This window comes from Chamaea fasciata, unplaced genomic scaffold (assembly GCF_029207755.1).
Source record: "Chamaea fasciata isolate MVZ Bird 193981 ecotype frontalis unplaced genomic scaffold, bChaFas1.0.hap1 SCAF_4, whole genome shotgun sequence".
Lineage (NCBI taxonomy): Eukaryota > Metazoa > Chordata > Aves > Passeriformes > Sylviidae > Chamaea > Chamaea fasciata.
Genome location: NW_027094089.1, coordinates 18,756,603 through 18,784,451, shown reverse-complemented (window position 1 = coordinate 18,784,451; position 27,849 = coordinate 18,756,603). Strand labels below are relative to the sequence as shown.

General features: G+C 49.5%; 1 protein-coding gene across 2 annotated transcripts in view; it reads right to left on the bottom strand.

Moving 5' to 3' along the window:
* The window catches only part of CNTFR (ciliary neurotrophic factor receptor), a 201,298-nt gene that overhangs the window by 138,479 nt on the left and 34,970 nt on the right, over positions 1–27,849 (bottom strand). For both annotated transcript variants that reach the window (XM_066182304.1, XM_066182305.1), the window contains exon 2: positions 9,041–9,145. In XM_066182304.1, coding sequence (XP_066038401.1) covers positions 9,041–9,145 — 105 coding nt within the window. The remainder of the gene's footprint in view (positions 1–9,040; positions 9,146–27,849) is intronic.

The following is a 27,849-nucleotide window of genomic DNA, read 5'->3' as shown; positions in this document are numbered from 1 at the left end:
AGAGCCTTCCTCCTCCTCCCTCCATACCAAAATGCATCAACGGGGCTGGGGTGTGTCAGCTAATAATGGATCTGGTGCAGCACTGTTGCCCTTTTGCTGAAGCCCACAGAAAGGGTTCTTCCAGCACGAGAAGGCAGGATTCCTCAGGGATCTTGCAATCAGTTGCTGGGCTTTTCACCATCCCTCTTCCCATGCAGTTATTGACTGACGTTCACCCCTGGCTCCCAAACCCAGCGCCGACAGCCGCAGCTCGCCTGGCTTTCACTGCCATCTTGTCATACAAACAATTTATCACCCGCCAGTGAGTGCTGTTACAGACGACAGACTCCAGTGTCCATTAATTAACAGGAAATACTGAGAGAGGCATATACACATGCACAAATCTGTCTGAGAGGTTTCCTACAGCATCCACCATGGATGCACCCACATGCTGCCACAGTAAGCACAGGCTCTGGGAGCCACAGCAATGTAGCCAGCAGCAGCCAGTAGCCAGGCTCAAAAGAAAGAAAAAATGACATTATGAGGAAGAAAAACAGCTATGGAGGTGATAAGAGTAGCATGGTTTTATTCCTGAATAGTAAGAAAGTATTCAGCTTAAGGAATCAAAATAAGGGCAATTTGAGAACATGGGAGCAAGCAAGCCACATCTCAGCTGCTGAGAGTTTGGGGTGAAGGGGACACCACAGACAACTCCAAAAGGCTTGCACAGTCTTTTGCAGCAGGAGCAGCTTTGCCTAGCCTTGCACTGGGACTGAGGTGTTCTTGGCTGCTGTATCCCACTTCCAAATCTTCCAAGGTTCCGTCAAGGCAGGATAAGCCCTGTCCCCCAACAGGACAGCAAATCCAGCAGCCTTACACATCCCAGACCACAGTTCAGCAGCACTGAATGAATGCCTGCCAGAGCCTGGGCCCTCATGATGCTGGGCCAACTAAAAATAAATGAGGTGTGGGTTCACAGAGAGTCAGCATCAGGTTTTAGAAGTGCAGTGTGTCGCTGGTTTTGCTAGAGAAGCCAGGAACAGAGGATAAGGAAAAAGGGTTTTGAAGGGCAAGGAAGAAGTGTTTCAGAGGAATCTTCTGAAACTTGTCTGGCTTTTTGATTTGGGAAGAAAACCTAAAACCAGTTGGAAAGGAGATCTAAACATCATGTCAAAATCCAGCTCTTCATCTTTTTCACAAATGGGCTTTCACTTTTTTCTGTGAGGATATTTGCCAAGCATAACACAGAAATACAAGCTAGTTGCATTGATCCAAAACTATTTTTCACCAAAGAAGCCATTCATCTAAAATCTTTCTGCCCAGCTCCGCTGCAGGAGAAGCTATCTGCTCATGGCAGACCACGATTTATGCTTAAATGAGCATTTGTGACTAACAGACAGGCTAGATTCACAGTGAAATGCATCATCAATAAATCAGTCAATCACTTCTACCCTCAGATCACGGCTGAAGTCTGGAGTAACTACTCAGCACTTTGTCAACCTTTACTCCAGCAAAGTCTGGGTAAGAGACCTCAGGATTTAGCCTATTGATTGCTTACTATTGTTTGTGATGCCCTGCATGCTTCAGACATGCTCCCTTCAAGCAAGATTAAATACCTGGCTTATAGCATTGGGATTCAAGGGAAATTATCTTTTACAAGCACGGGAACAGACAAGTCAAATTGCCCTGTGCAATGGTCCATTGTGGGGCAAAGGTGCCCCTGAATCCCCTCTGTGCTGCCAGCAAGGGGGGCACATGTAAGTGCTAACTCTCCCTGGGGCTGGTGTGGTGAGCCCCACAGCTGTAGCACATTTCTGCAAGTTAAATGCAATTTTGGCTGTGGCTCCAGAGCCTTTGAGGCTCTCAGCTCCTCCGGTAGTGTTTTGTTGCAAGAATAATAGAGTGACAGCTCCCTGGCAGCTTTGAGTAGCATCCCCAGCTCAAAGGCACCCTTAATACCTCTGCCAAACTCCAGCCTCTCCGTTTTTACATTTGTTTGAAGTTAAGCTGATCTAACTTGGGTGAGTGGATGCAGACAGAGTACCTCAACCAAAGTCAAAGAATGTCTTGGACACGCCTCTGCCCAAGGGCTGGTGCTTGTCCCCCACACACCATCAAGGATATTGAATGCATTAATACAGATGGAGGTAAGTGACCATCCTGTCCTCGCAAAAGGGCAAGGCTGGGATATCTGCACTCTCCACAGCCATGAAGTAAGAAAATACAGCAACCATTTGCACAGCAAAACACCTCTTAATAACTCTCTGAATATCACCACCTCCCAGGAACCCCTACTTCTTCCTGTTGACACCACCCTGAAGACAGGGGGGAAAAAAAAAACAACCTTCAACAATGAAATACCTGCCATATCTACAGGAAAAAAGAAAACCAATGAAAAAACACCCCCCCACCCCCCCACCCAAAAAAAAAAAAAAAAAAAAAAAAAGAGCAGTCTGCATAAGGGAAGGACCTGGCAATTTAGGGAGAGGGGGAAAAAAAAGGAAGTTAAAACCAAAGGATTTACAGAATCCCAACCCAGACCACCAGCTGCTCTCCCATCCCCATGTCATGCCCATGTACCAGAGATGGCATACTGGTTTCCACGTTTCACCCATATATCCCACTGTAAGGCAAACTAATTTCTGATGTTTGTCCCACCTTCTTTTATTTCTGCCAGACCTCCCCCTCTCCTCTGGGTACTTTTTCTGCTGCCATTTGTTCCTGTCCTTTACAGCTCTGCCTGCTGTCACTCGCATAACCTTGCCTGTTTGGTAATTTGTGGCAATAAAGTGTCACTGTGGGGAAAAAATACAGCATCGCAGCAGCATAAAAATCTTTGATCCATAAATTGTGCTGCTCCCCACCTGCATGCCCCTCCTTTTAGATATAAAGTGCAAAGATTTGGGGCAAGAGGAAGAAAAAAGAGCCAGTAATATGTGATCTTACTGAAGGGCCGTGCTGAGGTGTCCTCATTGGGGGCTGTAATGAGTGCTGAGGGACTGGTGAGTGCTCTAAATTGCCCTGGAGACATGGGCCTCAGTCCAGGATTCCTGGAGTTATCCAGAACTTAAAAAGAGTAACCTTAAAGGGGGAAATAATACATTAAACATTGCTAAAGAGTGCAATCAGTGCTGCTCTCTACCTCCATTTTGAACAACCTCACTGGCGCTGAGGACACAACACTGGGAGTGCCATGGCCATGGAAGGGACCCAGGTGTGTGCAGCTGAGCCCTTCGCTCCTCTTCCCACCTAGATGTGGGATCCTGCCGATCTGCATCACAGCAGAACAGCTCCTCCAGTAGATCCCCACCTCCAGCCACTCTTCCTGGGCATTAAGGAGGACTACAAGGAGGTAGGTCTGCACTTTTCCCTTCCAACTAGTGCAGGAGGTGCCCACTTTACACATGTACGCCCTCCACCAGGCTGACAACAGTTCCCCATGTCTCAGAGCCAGGATTCAGTGGGGTAGCTCCCACCCCAGGTAAATGCATCTCATGTTTGTGGCCCCATAGATTCCAGCTCTACTGTGCAGAGTACCAGGCACCCACCGCCAAGGCCCTCCAGGAGCCACGAGACCTACAGCATCCATGACACCCTCTGAAAAGGCTTTAGAGGAGTTCAGCCCTTCTTGCTGATGGTTATTTCTTTGACTTGGAATATACCGCTCGCCTTCATCAGACCTCTCATATAATGAATTATCAGCTTGGTTGCACTGTAGATCAGCATACTGGGCCGGCTGTAAAATGTCACCTCCAGCACTGCTGCAGCCACTCTGCCACCATGGCTCCTGTGCCAGACCCCACTTCTTCTCCCCTGGTTCTTGGCACACTGGGTGTCATCCACCAACCATCACACAGAACAGCAGGAAAACTTGCATTAAAGCCTTCTTCTGAAACTGACGTCTTTCTTGACAACTATGGCTCACCTGAGCAGCTCAGCAACACTTCTGTGAATATAAACAAGCAGGAGGGAAAGCGCATTCACTAGACAGATAGCTTGGGGAAGTGTCATCACCCTCTGAAAGCCCATATGTGGTTTTGTAACAAAGGTATTTGCTTCCTGTCTTGCCCACTCATCGGAGGAATATACGAGCAGAGCTGAGCAGCCCCCTGGAGACAGACTAAAACCAAATGGTGCTCAGAGGGCTCTGCAGGAGCCGTGCAGGCGAACACATTATGGACACCCTGAGGAAGAGAAATCTCCTTTCTCCCAGCCTTGGGAATGGCAAGCAGCCAGGATCCATCATGCACCTATCCCACACCTGATCAAGATGATGTGTTAAGTAAATGAAAGAAGTCAGGTCTTGGTCCCCAGACCTGCCCATATATGACAACTTCCCTCCTGGAGCCATAGTTCACTGAGACCTAAAAAAGAGCACTTATTGTGAAATTCTCCAGCTCATTGCTGCGGTTTGGTGCTGAGCTTGGGTATAGGAACACCTACTCTGTGCCAGCAGGGTCTTGCCAGCTGCCTGCCCAGGCAGCAAAGGGATCAACAGCAGGCTGGGCTGTGGGAGCAGAGGCACAGCCAGCACATCACACAGCACTTGAACTACATCAAGACATTGCCTGTAGTCTTGGGAGCCCCAGGGGAAGTCCCAGTCGTAATTAACTAAAGGAAATTCAGCCAGGGTCACTGAAATATCCAGGGAAGCTGTTGAGGACACCAAGCCAGGCTCTTCACAGCAACTCATAGCATGAAGGCAAGTGACAGTGGGCATATCTGAAACAAAGTTTTCCCACTGGATGTTAAGAGAAGCTTTTCCCTCCTTTATCTAGGGTCAGAACCAAGAGAAAACCAACACAACACCTTTTACAACACCACTTAAGGCTAAGCAGAATAAAGCCTTTGCCCATTTCCCATTCCCAAATTCATGACTATTGTGACAGAGCAATGCATGGAAGGAAATGAAGGGCAACTGTCAAATGAGCACCAGCACTCTCTCACACCAGGAGGGGAATCTGGATTAGCTAACCCATTTCACCTCACCCTTTCCACCAGCCCCTCAAAAATCAAACACTCATGTAACATGTGTGTGCACATACACTGCAAGACCTGAGACAACTTGGCCTGGGGAACCACTCCAAATACCCAGCTTGCATGACTGGTCCTGATTCAAATATCCTTGAGAGCTTTTGATAAAGAAGGAAAATTCATGAAATACAACATGTCAGCAGCTACACCGTGGTGCTTGAGAGGTCTAGGGTGAACAGTAGAAAAAATCTCTTTGCTGGAAGGGTGGCACAACTGAGAGCCAGGTATCCCAGGAGATGGAGGATGCCCATGCTTCAGCCACGAACCCTCAGCTTAACAGCCTCACCGTTCTGATGTAACATCCACAGCAGCTCTGCTTTGGAGCTCCAAGGGCTCTGCAGGTCTATGCAGATGGAAGAACAAGATGAGGGATTGTTCACCTTACCTTAGTTACCAGCTCCAAAAAAAGACCCCTCAGCCACTTAATTCTTACTACTAAACTTCAGGTCCCTTCTTGAAAGAAGGATGAAGACCACCTAGAAGCTGTGCTGCTTGGGGCTGTGCCTGGATGGGACACACCTCAGCCACCTTCAGATCCAAACACTGCTAAACACTCAAAAACTGCATAATCAAGTGACAGCGGCAGAGCTTTGGCAAGACATCTGTCCATCTATAAATAGAGCTTAACTGTGTGTCCTTATCACAGGACTTTGATGTGTTTGGGGAGAATATTTTCTTCCCCTTCACCACCAAGTCCCAGGTAGCACAGATAATGGGCTTGAATCGATCCAGCTCAAGTATTGCTAAACCTCCTACCACTGTGGCAGCATGCCAGCCTCAAATAGGACAAGAGAACGTGTGTGTACTCAGAGCAACCACAAGAAGCAGGCATAAAATTGCTTTAGACTTAAAAAAATAATAAAAAAGGTGCTTTTTGCAGATTTGTAGATCAATCTACAATGTATTTTAGAGGTTTAAGAAAGTCAATATAAACAAGATATATCATAGCTGCACAAGAAGCCGAGAAGTTGAATTTCTATTTATGCTGCCACTGGCACTCCAACCACTGGTTCAATGTCCTGCTGCGGTCCCACACCACTGCTTCTCCAGCAGGAAAGTTGAGGGAAGGTACTCCCTCCGCTGCTGCAGCTCTTCACCCTGCTGGTTTTGCCAGGACAGCTCAGCCCTGGGGCTGGCTGGGGTCTGATATACCTGACATGTGTCACCACTGCACTTTGCGCCCTGTTTGCAGCAGGAGGGCAGCAACAGGGACTAGTGGCAGTGGCCAGGCTGACCTCCCACAAAGTGCAGCTTGTCTCCTTAGGCCTCTGTCTGCATGGGGTCAGCACGCAAATCGGCTCAGCTCTCTGAGGATTCTCCAGACAGTGCTGAGACAATCCCCTGGGATTTGTTTCTCAAGCTGGTGCTGCTGTAGAACTGCAGTAGCCTGACCTCTACAAACTCATCCCCAGGGATGTGACAAGTTGGTTCCCTCCTGCAGACAGGTCTGCCATGTGCCCACCATTCCTCTTACACCATCATGGCAAGACTTGGGAGAGGCCTTGCAGACCACTTTGCTACCCCTCTGCCGCCCTCAGCTCCACTGCAGGGCATTACAAAGCATATTCAGAATTTTTCTTTCCCTGTTTTATTATAGTGAGTCACGTAACATACCTTATCAAACTAGACCTAAATCATGTCTGCCACTCCCCAGATCCTGTGTAATATGTCAGCCATTAAACATGCAATTATCCCGCATCTACAAATCCATGAGAGGCTCTCATCCTCGCATGGGCAGGAATGCTCATATTCCTGCGGTGGAGCCTGTCCTAATGAGCCACCAGGAAGTGGATCCCACTGGAACTGACCACATCCATTTCCCAGCCTCCATGAGGCACAAAACCCCATTTCCTGGCTTCCACCCCTTGCCTCAGAGGGGGAAGTATAAAGCGTGCATCTGGATGGAAAAGAGTTGGCTGCACACCCTTGGTCAACAGGAAGAAGTCCCTGGGCTGTGGGATGCCCAGCTCCAGACATCCTTCTGCCTCAGAACCCATCCAGGAATGGGAAAGCAGGTCACCCTGCAACACAGGAAGCAGAAACCAGCTTTCTACCCTTACTACACAGCTAAAACTTGTGCAAATGCCTGCCACACATCCCACCAAATCCATCCCTTCCTCTCCTGGGAGCAAACCCAGGAGAGGAAGCCAGTGATGTAGGGCAGGGATGGGCAGCTGATGCACCAATGCTGGCAGGAGTACCAGCCTGATGATGCTTCTCTAACCCCCTTCCTATCTCTCTGTCAGGCTGAAGCTTCTCTAGCAGCACATCATCACATCATCTGGACTGGGCTCCTACTCCTTCACTGCCACACTCAAGCAGGCATCAGGGGACGTATCATTCCCCAAATCCAAAGAAGAAACAAGCAGCATTAACTGGTAACACGTGTATATGGAGACCCCTCAAACTCTTTTTTTCCCTTGCTCCCATCTGTTCTGCTCTGGGCCACTAAATCCAATTCAGCAGCACTCAGAGCTTGTACCAAAGCTGCGACACATTTGTCAGACCCCTGACTAGACCCATGGCTAATTTTACAACGCTAATTTATCTCACCACATTATATTGCTTTCATTTCATCCCCCCAGGATCCCATTACTGCCTGTGTACCTTGTAGCCAGCATGTAACAGTAATTGGTATTATTAGCGATGTACCCTGCTCGAGCTGCTCTATTTGCAGAGCTGCAAGGAGTCCCGTGGGTGGGCTGATCTACCTCGAGGATGGGGAGGGAATGAGTCCTTGTTCCATGCTGCTCCAGGGATGCCACCAAGGAGCAACACCAAGGGCAGGGTTTTAATGCTGTAGAACATCTCTGCATGCCCAGGCCCCAGCCCACTCCCCACTGTGGCTCCATCAGGTGTTGCCCAGGTCCGGGTTCCTTAACCTTTTACTTGCAACTCCAGGGCAAACAATCAAGCATGCACACAGGGAGCATTTCTGTCCTTGCTTGTGGCTCAAAGGATAAAAGACTCTGCTTATCCAGGGTTAAAGGGGCTCCAAAACAACTCTGGGGAGCATGATGCAGGGGTGGAAGGAACCTGCACAGGGAAAATTCATCATTCATGTTATTTTGGTCAACAGTTTCTCTTCTTTGGTGTAAGCTATTGCTTTCTAGGATCAACATAACTAAAGCCATGCAGTTTTAGCTAAGAGACTGCACTAGTCAAACAGTGACAATTCCCACTTAAGACATCCTTATCTGGCATTTAGAGACTCGTTAAATTTTAATTCATAATTTTCCTTTCTCAGGCACAGCACCAGCAAGCACCAGGATTCCCCAGCATTGCTCTGCAGGGTCTGCACCCTCAAGAAGGGCAGCTCCGTCCCCAGCCTCCTTCCCTGCTCCACCATGGCTCAAAGAATATGATCCTAAACCCCTCCTCAAACAGCACTGTGTTACCACAGCCCCATACTGAGCACACATACAACAGGCCTCAGACGTGGGGCAACCACTCTTGCCTATGGTTGGTAGTGATCTCCTAAGGGGATGCACTCCTTTTCAAGCAAAGCCCATACATCTCATCCCTGATGCTGCAGCCTGACTGGGCAGGAAAGCAAAAAAACACACCCAGCAGACATGAGAGTTCCAAGTTGTGCTTGTCCACAAGAGGCGGTACCTCACCTTCCACCAAAAAGCTGGGCTGGGTGACACTTACCTGCTCCAGAGTGGTTCAGCCACAACACAGGACCTCTGCGACTGTGGCTGGACTATGTACCTCTGAGCTGCCCAAAGGGCTTTCAAGTGATAGAGCTCTTTATGGAGAAGTTGTCCATGGGCAGACCATAACATGGGCATTTTCCAGGCTGTTCATCCATACTTGCCCCTCCACATCCTAAATAACCACTCTCAGCATCTGCCCTCTTTGCACAGCAGCTAAAAGGCCGCTCACATGCCAGAGCCAGGAGCAGCATTTTGTCACACTTTATTAAACACCACCATCCTCACCAAAAGACACTTGTCCCATACTCCCACAAAGCACACCACCTCAGGACAAGCTGGGTGAGCAAGGTTTTTAACCCAACTCTTACCTCTCCACCAGTCCAGAGTCCTTGGGGCGTCCCCAATTTCTCATAAACGTCTGGGGGATTCTTCTGGCCACTTGTCGAACCCTCGCTGCTCAGATCTGGACTTTTCTTCAAAAAAACAGAAGAGACAACATGTCAGGTTACCAGGTGAAGCTCTGCCATTGCTTCAGGTTTAGCAAACAACCAAGGCGGTGGGGGGGGGTATTTGTTTTCCAGCCCTAACAGCTGGGGGTAACTGGTGCAAACACGAACCTCATTAGAATAAGAGCCTTTCCACAAGAGCATCACAGTCCAGCCCCAAAACATGTATTTGCTTAATTATTTCTATTCAGAGACATGAAATGGGAGAGGGGAAAAAGACCCGTGCAGCTTGGGGCATCTCTGATCTTCTTTAAAGACAGACAGCAACGCTCCCCAGACAGAACAGCAGAGCACACTGTCAGCCCAGCACCAAGGCATTCACCCATGGGGTCTTGTGCTGCCTGAGCCCTAATCCTGAAAAGCCTCACACATGAATCCTGCACGGGAGAGGCCAGTCCAACTGAACCCAGGAGTGTGAAGAGGAAAGCATGCCTGTACAGCTTTGCAGCACAGACACCAAGGGCTGGAAACAGGAGGAGGATTTTCTGTGCTACATCTGACACGCTGCCTGGTGAGATGGAGTCAGAGGCATTAGTGTAACCAGTGGTGTCCTCCCTTACAGCAGGAAATACGCTTTTTGTGTTAGACAAACAAATTATCAGTCGAGATCTGTGCTCATTATCCAGCTCTTGTGGCTGAGGTTGTGTTGCTCCCCCCATTTCTTTTTAAATGCTTTATAGAGAAAAAAAAATCTTACGGCTCTGCATTATTAAAAATGAAAAAGAGCCAAAACTCACTGGCAAGAGGAAAGTCTGGGACTAACTCTCCTGCAGAGATTCTTTCCCAAGGGTGACAGTGACTCCAAGCCTGGAACACCACAGGCTTTAATTAGCACCCAACCCTCAGCTGATGAGCTTTGCCAGAGTTCCTCCCAGGACCTCATGCAAAGCCTGGACAAGCCAATGGGAGGATGCTGCATAAACCCAAACTACAACCCCCTATCTACCTCCTGCCGGCCTACAAAACCCAAACAAATAAATCACCACCCCCTGAAACTACACTGGGTGCCTGATGGCAAAACCCTCATTTGCAAAGTGCTTGGAAATAATTACAAATTTTTCCCAGAGTTTACAAGGATGGAAGCAGACTGTTTGTCATGCCGGCAGCCACAGTGAGCCGCAATTTATCACACTTGTCAGGTGTCAGCCACCAAGAAATTTAACTCCAGCTGCTCCAAGCCCAGTACCCACTATGCCCCATCACTCAAAAGCTGCTCTGCCAGGCACCCCAGAGCTGAGGAGTGACTGGCAAGGAGGGGAGAGGGCTGCTCCCCACCAAGCCTCCTCTCACTCTGCAATGCCAATGTAACTTTTTGGTTATTGTTTGGAAACGTTTTTGGTTGTGGGTGTTGGGTATTTTCCCTATGCACAGATGAAGCGAACGGGAAAGGCTACAGCAAGAGATAAGGCTCATTTCTCATTACCTGCCAGAGACCCTCCTGGGCTCTAATTCCAGCTTGGCAGGGACCTGAGAATAGAGACTAGGCTTAGCACTGAGTACCCTCAGGGAGGGAGTGCATTATTATGGGTACAAAGTGCAAAATCCCAGTGCCTTTTCTGAGAGACATCTCTGAAACCTGTGGAAAGGACTGACATTCCCTGCCACCTTTGTGCCCCGTGCTGAGCCAGATAAGCCAGCCCTGCCACAGGTCCAGCAGTCCAGCTTTCCACGTGGAAGCCAAAGCCTGACTTGCTTTTTAGGGGCTTCAAATTGAGGTCAAACTGGATTTTGGAGAAACTCAGCATGTACAAAACAGGTCACCAGCTGAAGGACCTGATTTGGGGCATGAGTACTGCTGAGCCAGAGGGAAAACCTGTGAGGTGTGCTTCCCCATAATCAAGGAACAGCATTGACCACAGCTCAGGTGGGCTCACGTAAGGAGCAAATGTCATCAGTCACAAAGCAGGGACAAGCCCTGGGTCAGGTCCCTGCAGGAGGGCTTGCATCACTGCAGAGCTCACCCAGCATCACCAGGACTTGAGGTCTCAGCAATGCCATGGTCAGGGCACTTCATTGGTGTGACACCTGTTTTATAGGGCCTGTCTGGGCTGCCCCATAGCAACACTCCTGCTTTGTCCATTTCTGTAGCAACAAGATGACTTATGAGAAGCCTGCTTGCAAAACCACTAACTTTTTAAACAGGTCCTTTCAAAATGCTGGAGGAAGCCCAGCACTTATGGCCTGCTGCGTGTCCCACATGATGCACCTGCATGGCATAGCAAGGGCTAATGGATAACTGAACTACGTGCTCAATTAAAAAAAAATAAATAAAAAAACCAAACAAAAAACAACCACCCAAAAAAACCCCCAACCCAACAACAACAACAAAAAATCCAAACACACAGCATTTGCCAAAAATTTTTCTCCAACACAAGCTGGGACTATGCTGATCAGGAATCCATGATTTTTATTTGCACCAACAGAAGGGGCCCAACATTTCCCAGCAGCAAGGCACCCCCACATGAGCTGGGGGGCACAGGTTTTGCAGTGCTGTGTGCTCCAGGCAGAGCAGTTCCTGCTGTGGGAAGCTCCCCACACATGCTCTGGGTAACACACAAACACAGCGCACGATTCAGAGCCTCGCGACTTGGCACGGGGAAGGTGGATTCTTGTGGCATCAGCAACAAGCAGAACCCTGATGCCTGGCTCAAAACCTTCCCCAAAACTATCAGGCCCAGTCTCACAGCACAAAGATACTGGAATTTTTTCAGCACAACTGCAAGAATTTTTCTGCTTTTTATTTTTTTAAATTTTATTTTTAACTGTGGATACATAAAAGCCTTTTTTCCCCCAACCCTATTCTGAGAGCAGCTTAAAACTCCCCTTGCTAAAATTTTCCAAAAAAATTCAGCCGGAGGCAGAGACATGTGAAGTTTCAGTCCAAATGGTTAAAGGCTGGCGTAGTTTCAAGCAACTGAAGACAGGGGCTTATAATCAGAAGTGTCAGGCAGCCTTAATTATATTATTTCCTGAAGGAAATAGTTTTCCTTGGCGAAGTCCAGGAGTTATTAAAAAAAGTTGACCTCACTGGAACCAATCAAGACGGAGACAAGAAGCCTGTGATGGATTCTTAAGGCAGGCGTGTTCATGCATCTGTATTTTCAGGGGTCCAGGATTTTAGGACAGGTGTTGCCAGACAAGCCAGGCTTTGCAACAGCTGAGAGCCAGGACCCAGGATGCAGAGACCCCTCCCATCTATCTTCATGGAGTGCCCTGGGCAGGGGCATGTAGAAGCCCCATGTACCCGGGGAGGGTGCTTGCCTGTGCCCAGATCGATTGCCTCGACAAGGCAAGTGAGGAAAAACAGCCGGATGCTTTGTAGCTGTCAGGAGCACACAGGCTTTTTGTCCATGGCTTCTTCTGTGCCCATAAATAAAAGTGACAGCAACTTTATTTAGGACTTCTTCCAGTTAAGAGGGGATGGAAAAAAAGTGAAAAATTAAATCGTAGCTCAGCAGAGGCAGAGGGAGAAGGTCCTGGAGGCACAGCTCATGCTGCACCACTGCTGCAGCAGCCTGAGGTGGTGGTAGCCCTCAGTCTCCAAAATCACCACATCCTCATCTCCATCAGTGCATCCCTCTCCCCTGCCCTTCCAGGCACAGAAATCCCAAACCCACATTGCAGCCCCTGCCTGCTGCTGCCCATCCACTCCCCAGTGCAAGCTGAGAGGTTCAAGCATCTGGAGTGAGTTGAGGTGGAATAACCATGTCTCCTTATGTCCTAAAAGGAACTGAAACAACCCCCAAATATTTCAGAGGAGAAAGTCACCTCTTCCCTGCATATGTGCAAAGATTGTACTTGTAGCACTAACAGCTGCCCTAAAAGGCAGCTCAGTCCTGTGCAGCTCACCAGTGTGACTGAGCAGGGAGTGCAGCATCTCCACCAGCATCCACTACCACAGAAAGTCCTGTCTGTTTGGCTATAACCTCCAAGGAGTATTTTGCAACTGAGGAAAGATCCCTTTCTGTAAAAAGCATGAGAAGAGACCTAAAGAGCAGGAAAGGAGGGAAGGCTGCTCTGCAAGAGGACTGAGCAGCCTGCAGACCCTGCCCCGGCAATGCCCCAGCATGAGGGAGCACAGCCAGGGTTTGATCATCTCAGCTTGGTCTCCCCCAGCTCGCTGCAGCATCTCCCAGCAGCACAGCACCTCATGTCTCACAAAGGTATTGCAACATACTAATAACATAAGCTTTGTTTCAACCTTCATCCTGCTTGCACCAGTGCTGAGCCAGAGTGGTGCCACAAGAAAAAATCCAGTTCCCACAGGGACTGTATGATTGTGCCAGTTCCCAGGTGCTTAGGGGCTTGACTGCAGCTGTCTGGAGCTGCATCATGCACTTGCACACAAACACTCAGGGCAGGTGTGTAGGAAAAAAAACCCCCTCTGATCCCAGGGGATGAGCCCACCCTACATAGAAAGGTTTAGGGTGGAAGTTGTGTGCAGGTCCCAAGGGAGAGAGGCTGCCAGTGACCTCATGGGTTTCTTCCACTGCTGCCCTCTCTGCTGCCATGAGTCAGAGATTAATGACAGGCCATTTGTCAGCACTGGTGTCATCATTGCCAATCTCATTTCTGAGCAGACATCTGACCTTGCTTGCCTCCCTGAGACCCGTGTTACCGCATGGCTCCAGCAGCCTCCTGACAGCTCCCAGGGGAAGCAACACAAGGCAGGGAACTGGGCTGTGACAGCTTGATCCTGAGACAGAATGCACAGACAAACAGCTCAGGATGAGCAGTGAGTGTTTGTCAGCATGTCCCACTGCCTTACCCTCCTCCCAGCTGGCATTCAAGAAAAGGCCTCCCTTGCCAAGCACTGGGCTAGGTTATGGAGAAGGGAGATCTGTGCCCAAAGAGGAGGGCAGAGGCAAAGAAAGCCTTGACTGAAATTTGGGAAGGAAGCGGAAAGAGGGGAAAGGGGAGCACATGATCTTTTTCCCAAGCCTGTAGTATCTGCGTCTCTGCCCGCACTACCCAGCCAGCCAAACGGATCAGTGTGCAGTTCCAGCTGTGGCACCCAGACCTGCTCCACAGTCAGCCATGACGCAGACTGAATATTAACCCAGATCTCACTCCATGAGGAGACTAGGTAAAGTCCAGACACAGATCCACCCTGCATTCCTGAGCAGGGCTTGTACTCATGTCCTGAGGTGTAACTGACCTATGCCACAGGGTCCAGCACTCCTCTGCCCCAAACCAGACCATGTTGTCACTGTACAAGTCCACTATGCAACTGACAGTTGGTCACCACACACAGTTCTGGTCCTCACAGAAAGGGAGTAGTGAGACAACAAAAGGGAAAGGGAAAGGGAAAGGAAACAAAACATCTTCTGCATCAGGGCATTCCAAGCACACCAAGGCTTTTCAGCCTGGGAAGAAGGCTGAAGTACTTAGCTACAGGACCTTGGGCTAGACACACTGTATTGGCCAAACTATAATGTCCACACTGCTTCCTATTAAACAACAGAAAAATTATTTCCAGAGAAGCAGAGAAAATTTGAGAACAGGTCTCCTGACAAGTGCTAGTCCTAATGGAAGCTTTGCCTCCATGCAGTCCTCAGGCTTAGACAGCCAGATGCATCCTCTCCAAGAGGGAAAAGACAACCACCAACACAGATCTTCTTCTGTGCCAAGTCAAGCCAGTCCCAGCTCTCATGCTTCTCAGAAGGAGAACAAATTAAAATGATGTGGGACTGGGAAAAGACACACTTGGTTAAGATGAAGAAATCAGCGCCATTAAATGTCATTGGAATAATATGCCCAGAAAGCTTCATAAAAAGAGATACCATATGATTGAATGCTCTCCAGACCCTCATTGTACACAGACCCAAAACATCAGCCCAGAGCTTCTTTTAACAGCCAACTCTCACAATAATCAGGTTTTAGGTTTTGTTTTGTGACGTGTCATTTTTTTTTTCCTGAGGAGCTTTTGGGACTGCAATTGAAACTACAATTCCTTTAGTTCCTGGGAGGGGGGAGAAAATAAAAATCATTTTTCATGAAGCTGAAGCAAATGGCATTTTTGCTTGTCAAAAGCATTTGACACAACTCTGACAGATTCGACCAGACATAAATAAAAGATTTTAATCCTTCTGCTTCAGAGCTTAAGAAAAATCTGCTGTCATTCCAGTGCTAGTACAAGCTCTTTCCTACAGGTCACACTCCCTGGGAGTTGCCAGCACCCTCCTGGCACTGATGCTGGGACAGAGGGCAGGTACCAGCCACACCAGCCTTTTCATGTGAGTAAAACCCCACCAGCCCTGTGTTATCTCTCTGCAGGCTGCTCTCTCAGAGACTGGATCAGCCTCCCCAGGCTCAAGCAGCACACAGCCGGCTCCAGCAGCAGGGAGGTGAGCAGCATCGATCCCTTCCCTCTCCTGCCACCATCCATATCTGATAGCAGCATTGAGAGAGCAGACCTGGATGCTGTTATTTCCTTGGCCACCTGGGCTGTGCACCAGCCACCACTGAGCCTCCTTGCTCATCCGTCCTGTCAGCGAGGCGGCCACAGACACTGTGACAAGACACAGAGTGGTGTCAGAGCCCATTTCGAACTCCTTCTATCCTATTCAAGCCAGAGAGGCTTATGTGTATGGATTTATGCAGTTTGCCCCAAGATTTAGCTACTGAGCTGACTAATCTGTGTGCAAGAAAAACCAAGGTGGCTCAGAGGCTGAGCAATCTACATCATTCATCATTTAGATTACCTATTGTCTTAATCCTCTTTAAACTACTGTATAATACATAAAGGAATGGATGTCCTATATGCTCAGGATATGCAGAAGAAACGCAGGCTAAAGCTCAGACATTTGGACAGCACTGAGAATGACAAATCCTACCAAACCACAGAAGGGAAAGGAAACTTGTTGCAACCCCTGACAGATGGTTTAACTTCTTGCTCTCTCCACCCCGGCAGCCTTTAATTATTTCCTAGACAGCTTCCCAATTACTTCCCAGACAGCTTCCTGAAGCTCTTCTGCACTCTCCCTTCCTAACAACCCCATGATGAACTGTGGGCCCCAGCAGCAGCCCATGCCATCTGGTCTTGCTGCTGCCCCAACGATGAGCAGTCCTGTGCCCTGGGAGCTGGGACATCCCACTCCAGCATCAGCTGTGGCTGTGCTGCTCTCAGAAAGGCAATGGCTCTGCCCAGCCCAGTGCCCTACTTTGGGCCATGCCTGGCAAACAGGCAGGCTCAGGTCAAGGATTAAAGCCTTGCTTGGCTATCCAGGATCACACCATGCATTACTCCAGTGCCTGGCCGGAGGATGAACAAAATCAGGTTTCTTTATGGTAACAGCAAAGAGTTCAGGGGCAGAGGGAGGGACTGCAACAAGGCAGTGGCAAACAAGGCTTTAGTTCGCTGCCTGCCAGAGCTGAGGGAACTAATAAACAGACAGATGAGCTAAATTGTCTTCTGAACCTCTGTATCAGTATTCACATTACAGAGCCTGCTTCCAGCAATTCCAGAGTATTAATAATAAATGCTACATAATTACAGCAGACTTGCTTTGTCCTCTCTTTCTGTTTACTGTCAACGTCTCTTTAACCCTTTGCAGCCCACAGCTGGCTCTCCACTGGCAGCAGACCCTCCACAGATAGCACATCACTTGGTTGTCACATGATGGTTGTCCCTCCCAGCTCTCTCCCTGGGCTGGTCGGGGTGCAAGGGGAGATGAAGGAAAGCTCAAGTGCTGATACACTCAGTAGGGATCACTTCCTACCTGTCAAAGCCCTGACAATGTTGCTGCAGGGCATGAACAAGGTGTATTTGAGGCCTCAGGAGCATCCCCAGGCTGAGATGAGTTGAGGACTGTGCAAACAGCATCTCCAACACAGAGTTGTAACAAGTCACTGAGAACCTCTTAACAGCAAAGAAGGTTTATGGCATCTCCTGATTTTAATCCCCTCCAGATTTGCAGCTGGATCTGACTTTCCCGCACACATGCTTCTGGGGTATCTCTACCCCAGCCCATTGGGACCCTTCCTGCTGCACCCACGGTCCTTGGGCTGTCAGTGGTGACAACCACCTGGCATGCAAACGCACGCTGCTAGTAGCTGGAAGTTGGCTCTGGAGGAATACCTGAAGGACATATTCCTGGGGACACATAGGAGATGACCCACACAGGTCCCAAGTCTGGAGTCCAGGTAGGGAAAAACAAAGCTTTTGGATAATCAAGTTTCAAACCAAACAGCTCCTGTGTTTGAGCAGTGGCCACATACCCCATTCTCAGCAGCACCACAGCCCCACACAGCTGCTCTTTCCAAGTCTCCTTCCTCATAGGCAAGCTGTGCCAAAATGCCTGCCCTGTCTGAACATTTCATGAGCTGATCCAAATGAGAGTTAAAGACCCTCCGGCACTTTCGCCCTGAATTTTCACAGTGTTTCATCCAAAGTAGCTGCAAGCTGAACTCCAGAGCCTGCTTTGCTTCCCACAGGACTCTTGGTAAGTATTTCTTCCTCTGTTGCAAGCAAAAAGCCTCAAAACTCTGAAGAAAGGCCCACATTAACAGTGCAAAAGCAGTTTTTATCTGAGCATAGGTTTAATTTGCACCTTTCAGGCTAGCTGTCTCTTTTCCCGCCTTGCAGGGAGGCTGTCATGGCTCCTAACACGGCTTCAATAAGAGAACAAATACCTCAAATGGGATTTCTGCAAGAAACCAGCATGCAAAACAAAGTATGCCTGCCTTCCAGTGCAAATTAACTCAGCTTCTGACCTGACTGCAGACCTTTCCAGACAGGAGACCCACTGGACAGCATACGAATGCCAAACAACTCAGATGCAAATCTCTCCCTGCACAGAGAGCCTCAAATGCTAAGAGAACACTTGGCTCAAACAGCTGGGCACTGAGAGGCCTTGAAATGGAAAAACACAAACAACTCAAACCCAGTTACATCACTCATATAGGGAAAGTGAGGCTGGAGTGACATAAGAACATCTATCCCTCAGACACCATGTGCTCCACTCCCCCTGGGACATGTAGAGCATACCCCAGTGCTGACATTCCTGCCTCATTTTCCAGTGGTTCCCACAGTTGCACACATCCACTTGGCATTTTCTGGGCCATCTCTCTTCTCTCCGGTGAAGCATAGAAGATTTTTTTTTTCTCCCTGTATACAGACACTTTTTCTGATTTCTCAGAGAATGAAAAAGCAACAGGTCATTCAGGAATAATCACTAAAGAAAAATAGTCACTTCTGTCCTAAAATGTGTACAGGCTCCAAGAAAAGTGAGAGGGAAAGATGGTGCAAGGCCTGGGAACAAGACACAAAGGCAGGAGTCCTCTGGACAACTTACATAGGGCATGCATGCCAAAGAAGAAAAAAACAGAATGGGAATTGGGAAGAAATAGGATCATCACCATTACATTCAGCTCTTCCTTGTAGGGCAGTACCAGGAAGACTACCTGCAGAGCAACGTACTACACAGTTAAAGCTAGCAGATCTCACCAGGGTACCAGGCAGGGCAAGTTCATCCCTCCTGGGTGGTCCTGGGTTGATTGTAACTCTACTGTCTCTTCACTCACTGCCACCTTTGGCGAGGCAGCTCCAATTTCTGCACGGCAGGGACCTGTGCAAAGGGCACTCAGCAGGCTGGAGCCCCCCCCCCCCACACTATCACAGGATGGTACAGCCAGCAAAGCAACAATCCATATGGACAGGAAGGGAAACCCACAAAGACCTGCAAGGAAAATGACATATGTCAGCCCCAGAAAGGAGGATGCCGAGCTGGACTGGCACACATGCAACCTCTGCTGCTGGAGGTGCTCCCACTCACAGAGGGAAGCAATGGCCCTGCCACCCCCTCGCAGCATCCGCCAGACACACAGGCAGCCCCCAGCACTACTGAGGTGGCTGTCACAGAAGGATTGCAAGGGTGGAAGTGCCTTGACTGATCCCTGCTCAGTGATCAACATTTGCTCCAGGATTATCAGCCAACACTTCTAGATGCAAATACAGAGAAGTATTAGCGTTCTGAGGTCCCAGACTCATCTCCAGGACAGCCTCCATCCCAACCCCCTGCCAGGGCTGTTTCCCTGCTTTCTAACAACACCCATGTCCAAACCCACCCCGCAAATCTCAGGATGTTCCTCGGCAGTTGGTGACAGCACACTGCAGGCTGTGCAAGCCTCCTGTGTCAGCCCCTCCACAAGCCATTTAGAAACGAGACAGCAGGTTATTAATTACAAATTAAGCTGCTAATTGATACTAAGCTCTGTTAGCTCTAGGGGAAACAGAGGGAGAGCTGTGCCCCTCACACCATGGTTCACTGATTACAAGTGCAATATGAGGGGCCTGGGCTCCCCAAGTGAGCTACTGAGGGCACAGCCATACCACTTCCAGTTTGAGCTGCATGCCTCAGCCCAGAGAACTCTTAATACTTTATTTCCCCCATCCCTGACCTGCCTCCAAGCACTGTGACAACCAAAGGTTAGAACACCCTCTCCCAGCTGACAGTCAGACCCCAGTGCAAACCCATCACCCACAAGCACCAGTGATTGCCTCCATCAGACTTCTATAAAACAGCAATTAGGAATGACAGCCCCAGGACTCTCCTCAAATAAAGATTTCCTCTCTCAGAGGGGATGAGTAGTTTTCCTATCACCGTAACCCAGCAGCAATTCAAGGTCTGTACAAAAACCCCAGGTTTGTCTGGTCCTGTGTGGACTCCTGCATCTTGCAGGGAATAAGGAGATGAAGCAGTGCAAGAACCAGCCCATGCCAGGCAGGAAGGATCATGCCATCTGAAACCCTAGAGCTTAAGAAATCCCTCCTGCCAGAAGTTCCTCAGCTCTGCCTTCTGAAAAGCTAAGAACACAGTGCAGAATTACCTCCTCTCTTAATACTTAACAGGTAATAAGGAATAGAACAATACTAGTAAATAATGAATAAGAGGAAGTAAAGTTTTAAAGTATTTCACCACTTTGCCCCAACTTTGAAGAACATAGGAAGTTCTTCTCTTGCAAGAGAAGCTCCACTTGCCTGCTTTGGACAGACCTGCCTCTGTCCAGGGGCTCTGCTGGAGCAGGACCAGTTCTGCTGGGTTTGGCAATCAAGAAGCTGATGCCGAGGTTTTCATCCATCCACTCTTGCACCGCCCTTCTCCTCTGGCAGCTCAGTTAAGTCTAACGAACTACATCCAGCACAAGTCATGAGCAAACACAGGAAGACTTGGCGACTGCAGTGCTGTGCAAGCAGAAGGTGAGTAAATAAAATTGACTCAAGTTGATAGAAGATGCCAATTTGGTGATAGAGAATCTGTAGTGAAGCATCTATTTGGGTGACTTTGGCTCAAAAGGGGACAAAACAAAAATTACACACAAACAAGTTCTACCTTTAAATGGGAAAAAACTCCTGAGAAATTTTATACTATTTCAACATTTAAGTTTTAGGGGAAAAAAAAAAAAAAAAAAGGGCAGCATATTTGTAGTTACCAGAATGGATTTAGGATAACAGCTATAGAATATTGTATCCTGACCCAGACCTCAACTTAATGCCATCCAGGGGGCACGGAACCAGACATCTCAGGTACAGAAGCTCTGTGGGTCAGGGCTGAGCATCTCAAAGACATGACTTTTTCCCATCTCCTATTCCTGTTGCAGTGTTTGAAATGGGGACAAGATAATTCTCAATGTTTGACTGGCTGACCCCAAGTTGGGCTGTGGTCTGCTGCCCTGTCCCTTGGTGTTTACAAAAAACACTCCACCTCCTTCCTCTCCCTACCCATCAAGAAGTTTGAGATTGCCATGATGCTCCTTAGCATCCTGCTTCACCTTCCTTTCCCGGGGCTACACAGACCCACTGCTCCCAGCATCTCCAACATCATTCTTCTGCACAATCCCTCCTAGTTCCCCTGCCCAAAACCACCCTAAGTAGTTTTGACATCTCATTCCCCCAGGAGAGGATGGTGAGAAAATCTACAAACCAAGACAAACTGCATAGCTTCCTAACAGGCAAGAAACCCTTCTCAGACCTAGTTGTATCCAGTTGTGTTGGGGGTTACATTTGTTCCTTCTTTCTCTAAACAATTTTTTCCCCATAAGTTACCAAGGAGACCAAGTGTTGGATACTTGAGAGTACTTAACTGAAACAAAGAGGTGGACAGAGGTGGACAAATGTGGAAGGGGGAGATAATGCAGGTAAAAGACAGAGCTTGAGGCAGCTGCGGGCTCTTCTTTTTCCGGCGTTCGGGGAGAGAGAGAACGGCTGTTGCTGGCTGGAAGAGTTTCACTGTGGCCAAAGGGATCCAGTCCTGGGAAATCTACTATCACCCGTTCGGCCGGAATCCTGAGTTTTCTCTGCCACCCGCAGGAGCTGGTCCAGGCCCTGCCTCGCCTTCGGCTTCTTCGGTGCTGCTCCTCTTGCTACAGCGTGACCCTGCACCCCCTACGCTGCCGGGACATCCTGCCCCTGCCTGCCAGGACACCCTGCCATCCCAGCTACCAGCCCGGGACTTTTCCACTGTTTCAGCTTGGTGCTCTGAGGATCCTGCAGGACACCGAAACCAAACTGCCCTGGGTTTTGTGAAACAAAGCCCTCAAGGTTCTTGGTACTGTTTTCGTTTGTTATTAATGCTGTAGTTGTTTGGTGGGGGGTTTTTTTTGTGTTTGTTTGCTTTGTATTACATACTAGTAAAGAACTGCTATTCCTATTTCCCAAATCTTTGCCTAAGAGCCTCTGATTGTAAATTTATAATTGAAAAAGAAAAAAAAGGGTGGAGGAGGGGGTTTTACACTCTCCATTCCAAAGGAAACTGCAGTTGGTTTTTTTTTTTTATTACCTGGCAGATACCTGTCTTCCCAAACCAAGACAAGTTGTAAACAACTGCCACAGTTTTCTCTCCAAAAAACAAAGAGCCCAGCTCCAGGGTGGCACAAACAGTTGCCGTTTCAAGACAGTTTCTCTCCTCCCCTCCCCTTCCCTTCCCCGTTCAATTTGAAGTCAATTACAGGAAGGTTAATGGGGCAGAGAGGATGCCAGTTGGCTGGGTAATGATGTCAGAGCACCTGGCATTGCCTGGGCAACAGCTATGCAGCGAGGATGCAAATGAAGGCCCAGGATTGCACTTGGTTCCTCAAAATGAACTGATGCAATTGAGCGTATCAGCACTAATGAACATGGAAATAACAAGAGAGCACCCAGAGAAACAAGACACTGATGGTGGGAGGGGGCTGTGCCCACAGCAAGGAGATATTGTGATGGGCACTGTGTTCTGGCTGTCAATGGGAGCAGCTTCCACAGTGCTGACATTCTCCCAAGGCTTCACCCAGATGTGCTTTGCATGGGTTAACACTCCAGCTTTGCACACCCGAGACCAAATCGTGTTGATCTGCTGAAAGCTCCCCTTGTGTGGCTCCTGGCACCTCTCCAGACAGTCTGTGACAGGAAGAGCAAGAAGGGAGATTGTGTGCGTCAAGAGGCCACATCTCAGAGTGACCTGATAAACATGAGGCCAGGGCAGCAAAGACCCAGGGGCAAGAGGTGCACAGGAGCAGAGGCACTTGAGGGCATATCAGTGCAAAGAGCACGGACCTGCTCAGTGGGAAGGCTGTTCCAGCAGTAAAGACCAGATTTACCAGAGCTTGCAGTCCCCACATCATCTGCAACCAACATTTTGAAGTTTTCAGGCAGAGGAACAGGAGCCTCCATGTGGGATGTTGTCTGCCAGTACAGCACCTGGCACAGTGTGCTTCGATGGACCAGGACTACAGAACAGCACATCAGAGCACTGCAAAGCCTCGGACAGCAGCAGAAAACCCTTTCCAGCTTTATTCCACCATCCAATCTGTACCTTCTCTTTAGTCCACAATCTCTATCAGATCGCCCTCAGTGCATTTACTGCTTGCAAAACCTTCAATACTATTCAGTGCTTTTCTACATGGCCTTTAAGACCACTGCATGCTACCGCTCTCCCTCTTTTCTGACACCACTCAAACCCCAGTACAGCTCCGGTGAAGCAGCTGCCTTTGGTCTTCATGCAGAGTTCATCCATTCCTCCAAATCCCAGTGGTGTAGGTGCTGGTGCCCCTCCCGTGCTCACCCTCTTCAACTCCACAGTACCCCCCCCAGATACACTCCAGGGCAGCAACAGCTCCACAGGTAGCCAGAGCGAGGTCCCACAGGGGCTCTGCTGCCCCACAAAAAGCTGCGTTAGAGGGACAAGGAAAGGCTGACAGCATTTCTCACACCAGTGACCAGCAGAGCTTGCACAGTTGAGAGGCAGCTGTGCAAATGAGACCCCAGCAACCACCCCCAGCCCCAGTGATTCCCCACAGGCGTGAAGAGCAGCATCAGGGACACAAAGAAGCCGACGCCACAGGGAAGCACTTGGGTCACGCATCCATTTACAAGGTCATCGCCCTGTGCCTCTTTAAAGTACTTAACTTTCGCGGGAGGCAAGTCAAGGTGACTCGGACAGACCGTGCTGCGCTGCCCCTGTTCCCACCGATGCTTCCTGCTATCCTTTACCCTTCCGCTGGAGCCGCGGGGAACCCAGGGCATCCTCCTCTGCCCTCTGGAAACGGCCCAGCAAAGCAGCAACTCCGGCCATAAATAACACTGGCAGCGGGTAAAACCAGAGCAGCCGTGGGCTCTGCAGGGACCGGGGCATCCCTGGCCAACCCATACGCAGGCTCTGTGGGACCCAGAGCTTGCCTTGAGCAAACACCTTCCAAGCATGCTCTCTGCCCACCACAGAGGGACCGGGTATGTCTGGGCTCACAGTAGCGCCATCCTAATGCCAGGTCTCTCCTCAGTCTCCAAATGCCGCTTTTAAATGTCAGCAGTAAAACCAGCTACAGAGAGGGAATTAAATGGAGGAGGGGGAGGGGAAAAAAAAAAAAAAAAAAAAAAAAAAAAGAGAGAGAGAAAGACTAAAGGGAGAAGAGACAGCTCTGCTAATGAGTCAGCCAGAAGTCTCAGAATCCATTTGAAACACGTAGGCCTTAATTTAACTTAATGGTTTTGTCAAACTTTGGCACTCTGTTAAAAGCACAGGAGAGCTAGTAATCTAAATGCTAGTGGCTCTGCCTTTGCTAGTCACAAGAAAGCTGCTGTTCCAGTCCCCAGACAGATCCATCTGGTTTCATGCAGGCAGCAAGTATGGCCTTGGCTAATGCAGTCACTCATGAGGGTAGTTCTGTATTTACTTAGCACCGGCAGCAGCTCTGACTTTGCCCAGAACACAAAAAATAAACACAGCCACTGCATTTCTGAGCTTGTACATGTCTTAAGGCAGCTCCAGGCTTCTCCTGAAAACACAGCTCTGTCAAGGGGACAGAGACTTGCAATTTACCCTCGGGAAGACAAAATGAAATCTCTGACCTATGCGGACTTTGGAAAGAAGTTGGAAGAAAAAAAAAGAATAGCAAACCCTTTGCTCACAAGCAGGCAGAGAAAGACATGAACTGAGCTGAAAAAGATGGTTTCCCACCCAGCCCTTTTCTCCCTCCTCTTTGCAGCAGCCCCAGGTCAAGGGCCCCCAGCAAATCCTGTGAGATGGAATGGGGCTCAACCCCAGGCAGCGCTAGCTCTGCTGCTGTCATGACCCTTTCTAGAGAAAAAAGCAGAAATTTCGACCTGCCATTTAAGATGATCTTCCTTCTGCAGACTGAGCCCATCTTTACACACAGCAAAGACAAGCAGAGAGTTTAACACTCCTTGCCTGCCCTGATGCCCTATTCCGGCAGTAGGTTGGGAATTTGGGGCATCTCATTTTGGTTTTATCCCCTCTCTATGGGTACCAGCAGATGAATTTCAACACCAGGCACTGTGTGATTCAAGCCACTGAGCCATGGGCACATCAGAGACAGTGACCAGGACACTCTCCTCTTTGCAATGACGACAGTCCAGTGAGGTCAAGCTTACCTGTAGAGTCTTGGGAGGAGGCTGAAACATCACTTCTAACCTTGCAACCATCTGCAGGACATCAGTCACTTATCTGTCCTCTGCACCCACATCCTCCCATGCAGCAACAGCCACCACAAACTGGTGAGATCAGAGATGCTGCTGAGCTCTGCCCACCTACCCAGCCTCATATGCTCCCAACAGCAGATCCCAGAAACCTTCCCTTCCCTAGGAAGTCTCCACTTCCCAGGACATTCCTCAACCCTCACTCAGAGGACCACCTGTGCCATGTACCCCAAGGCAGAGGGTGGTTCAAAGGGCCAGCACTAAAGGAAGCAGTGCTGCCAACCCCCAGAGCAGAGGACTACAGAGAGAAATAAGCCCTGAATTCCAGGGCCATGGGCACATTCCCTGCTCCACACAGTGCAGGTGGGGAATGGGCTCCAGAAAAACTTGGGCTGGGGGGCGGTGGAGGCTTTTGAGCCTCTGCATCCCCTTAAACCTCCCCCTCCATCCCAGGACCTGGATTCCTGTTTGATTTAAGACAAAAATGGGATCGAGTTTAAAGGTCTCAGCCTGGCCCTTGACTCCTTGGTGGGAGTCTTTCCACATCACAAAACCACCAGACAATTCAGCCTGATTGACAGCCTTTCAGGCAGAGGGGCCCGGAGCTGAGGGAGGGGAGGGGGCTGTGGGTCAGGGCTAAGGGGGGGCAGCCAGAGCAGTGCATGGGGCTGGGAGAGCAGGGGACAGCTGTGCAGTGGGGACAATGTTCAAGGTTTGTGCTTCCACAGGAAAAAGGTTTTTAGGAAAGGCTGAGAGGCTAGAGCATCCTTGAGGACCTATTAACTTCCACTTAATACATGCAAAATCCAAATTGCAGATAGCACATGCAAGAGGAAAATAGAGATTTGATACAATGCACTCTTTCCCGAGGTAAGGGGATGGCAGCATACACCGGAGAAAGCAGGAAGCTGAGGGCAAGGCAGAACAGGGACCCCAGGCTCACAGAGAGGAGAGAAGTCAGTGACAGGCAAGAGCCAGGAGACATCAGGGACGGAAAAACAAGTGAGCAAAGCCAGAATTCAGTGACCCTGGGCTCAGCCACTGGAGCTGCAGTAAAGGCTGAGATGGCAGCACAGAAGCACACACACGCATGTGGACATGTGCCACATTCTGCCCTGGGCCCTATCCCTGCTCTCCAGCTCTAGCAAAAGTCAGCCCAGTGAACGGACTTGACCAAGTTATCCCTGCAGCAACAGGCAGGACCCCAGAACGAGCAGTAGCAAAGATGAAGTGCTTCCTCACCTCCTCCACCCTTCTATTCCTCACTCCCCAGCTTAGGAGAGCTGGGCACAATGGTCAGCTCTCTCCAACATGGCTCTTCCCCCTGTTCCAGGGCTGATGCCAGCAAGCTTCATGGGTCAGCAGAGCCCAGTCTTCCACAGTATGTGGTCAAACCCTTCCAAGCCCATTCACCCTGCTAATTTTGGGAAAAGGCTCCCTTGAAAGTATTCTCACTTTGCAGTCCGGGTCAAACCCATGTTTGCCAGCTGCTCTTCTCAGGAGGACACTTCTGCAATAGGATGAGAATCATCACTTGAGGAGACCAGGCAAGGGAATGTAAGAGGGCCACAGATATGTGCCATACTATCTTATTTATACCCCCTTTTACACACAGGAAACACTTTCTCCTACCTTTTTTTTCCCCTGCCTCTAAATAAAAGAGAAAAATTTTAAGCTGGTGCTCTAAAGCACAGCAACCGCCAGCCCATCTCCATGGCTTGCCAAGAGAGCAATTCATCCTCTGCCTCTATTCTGCAGTAGGTAAAGCCCCCCCTCTCGCTTTTGTTCATCTCCCCGCTCTTTTGTCTGGCCCTGAAAGCGTTGATCAGCCCTGCATGAGGAATGTGGATGTGATGTGATGTGATAGCAACAATGCTCCAGCCCCAGTCCTTGCAGCTACATCAAAGTCCCCATATGCATGGCTTCTCCTTGCCTGCCTGTCCCCCTCTGCCCCCGGCCATGCTCCGGCTGCTTCAGCGCCTTCATTGTCCTCCCAGCTTCGAGAAGCAGCCTTGGCCTCCTGCTAAAAGGCGCTGGATGGGCTCCCCATGCCTGCCCATGGGAGATGGGATCCACAGGCATCGCCTGGCTGGCAGGAGATGTGACAGTCACAGGTGGCACTGCTGACCAGGATGCACCAAGATGCTCTCTCTGTTCATCCTGCTGCTGCCTGGGACCCATTCCACAATGGCTGCTTCTCCCCAGAGCACTGTCAGCCTGGGGTGGAGGCCTAAAAGGATGGAAAGGTAAGGAAGACCAATCCGGAGGTGTGGGGCAGTCAGGCCCGGCCCTGCTAGAGGAGAATGGTGAAGTGTATTAGCATAATGATTAGGACCTTTCTAAGCCAGTGAAAGGCACAGAAGTAGTTCACACTGAAAATGCTCTGTGCATGCAGTATCTAGGGGAGGTAGGACCCTGCCTGTATTTCTGGTGTAGCGGGAGAGACCAGGATGCAGACACTTAGTGAGGATACAACCTGACAGCTGGACACCACCACACCTGTAAGCACCTGAAGCCCATGCAACACCCCAGCAATGTCAGTGGCACAGGGCTCCATGGATGCTGCAAAAACCGCTGGAGCAGCTGCATAAACACAGCTCTGGGTCCAGGAAGCCTCCTGCTGGGCTGCTGAACCCAGGAATGGTGTCACCAGGCAAAAATCCTGTTGCTACTTTGCAATGGGCAGCTACAACTCAAGGCTAAGCAACACCCTTCCCAAAGCACACTTCACAAGGAGTCCAGCTTGCCAGACTTCATCAGG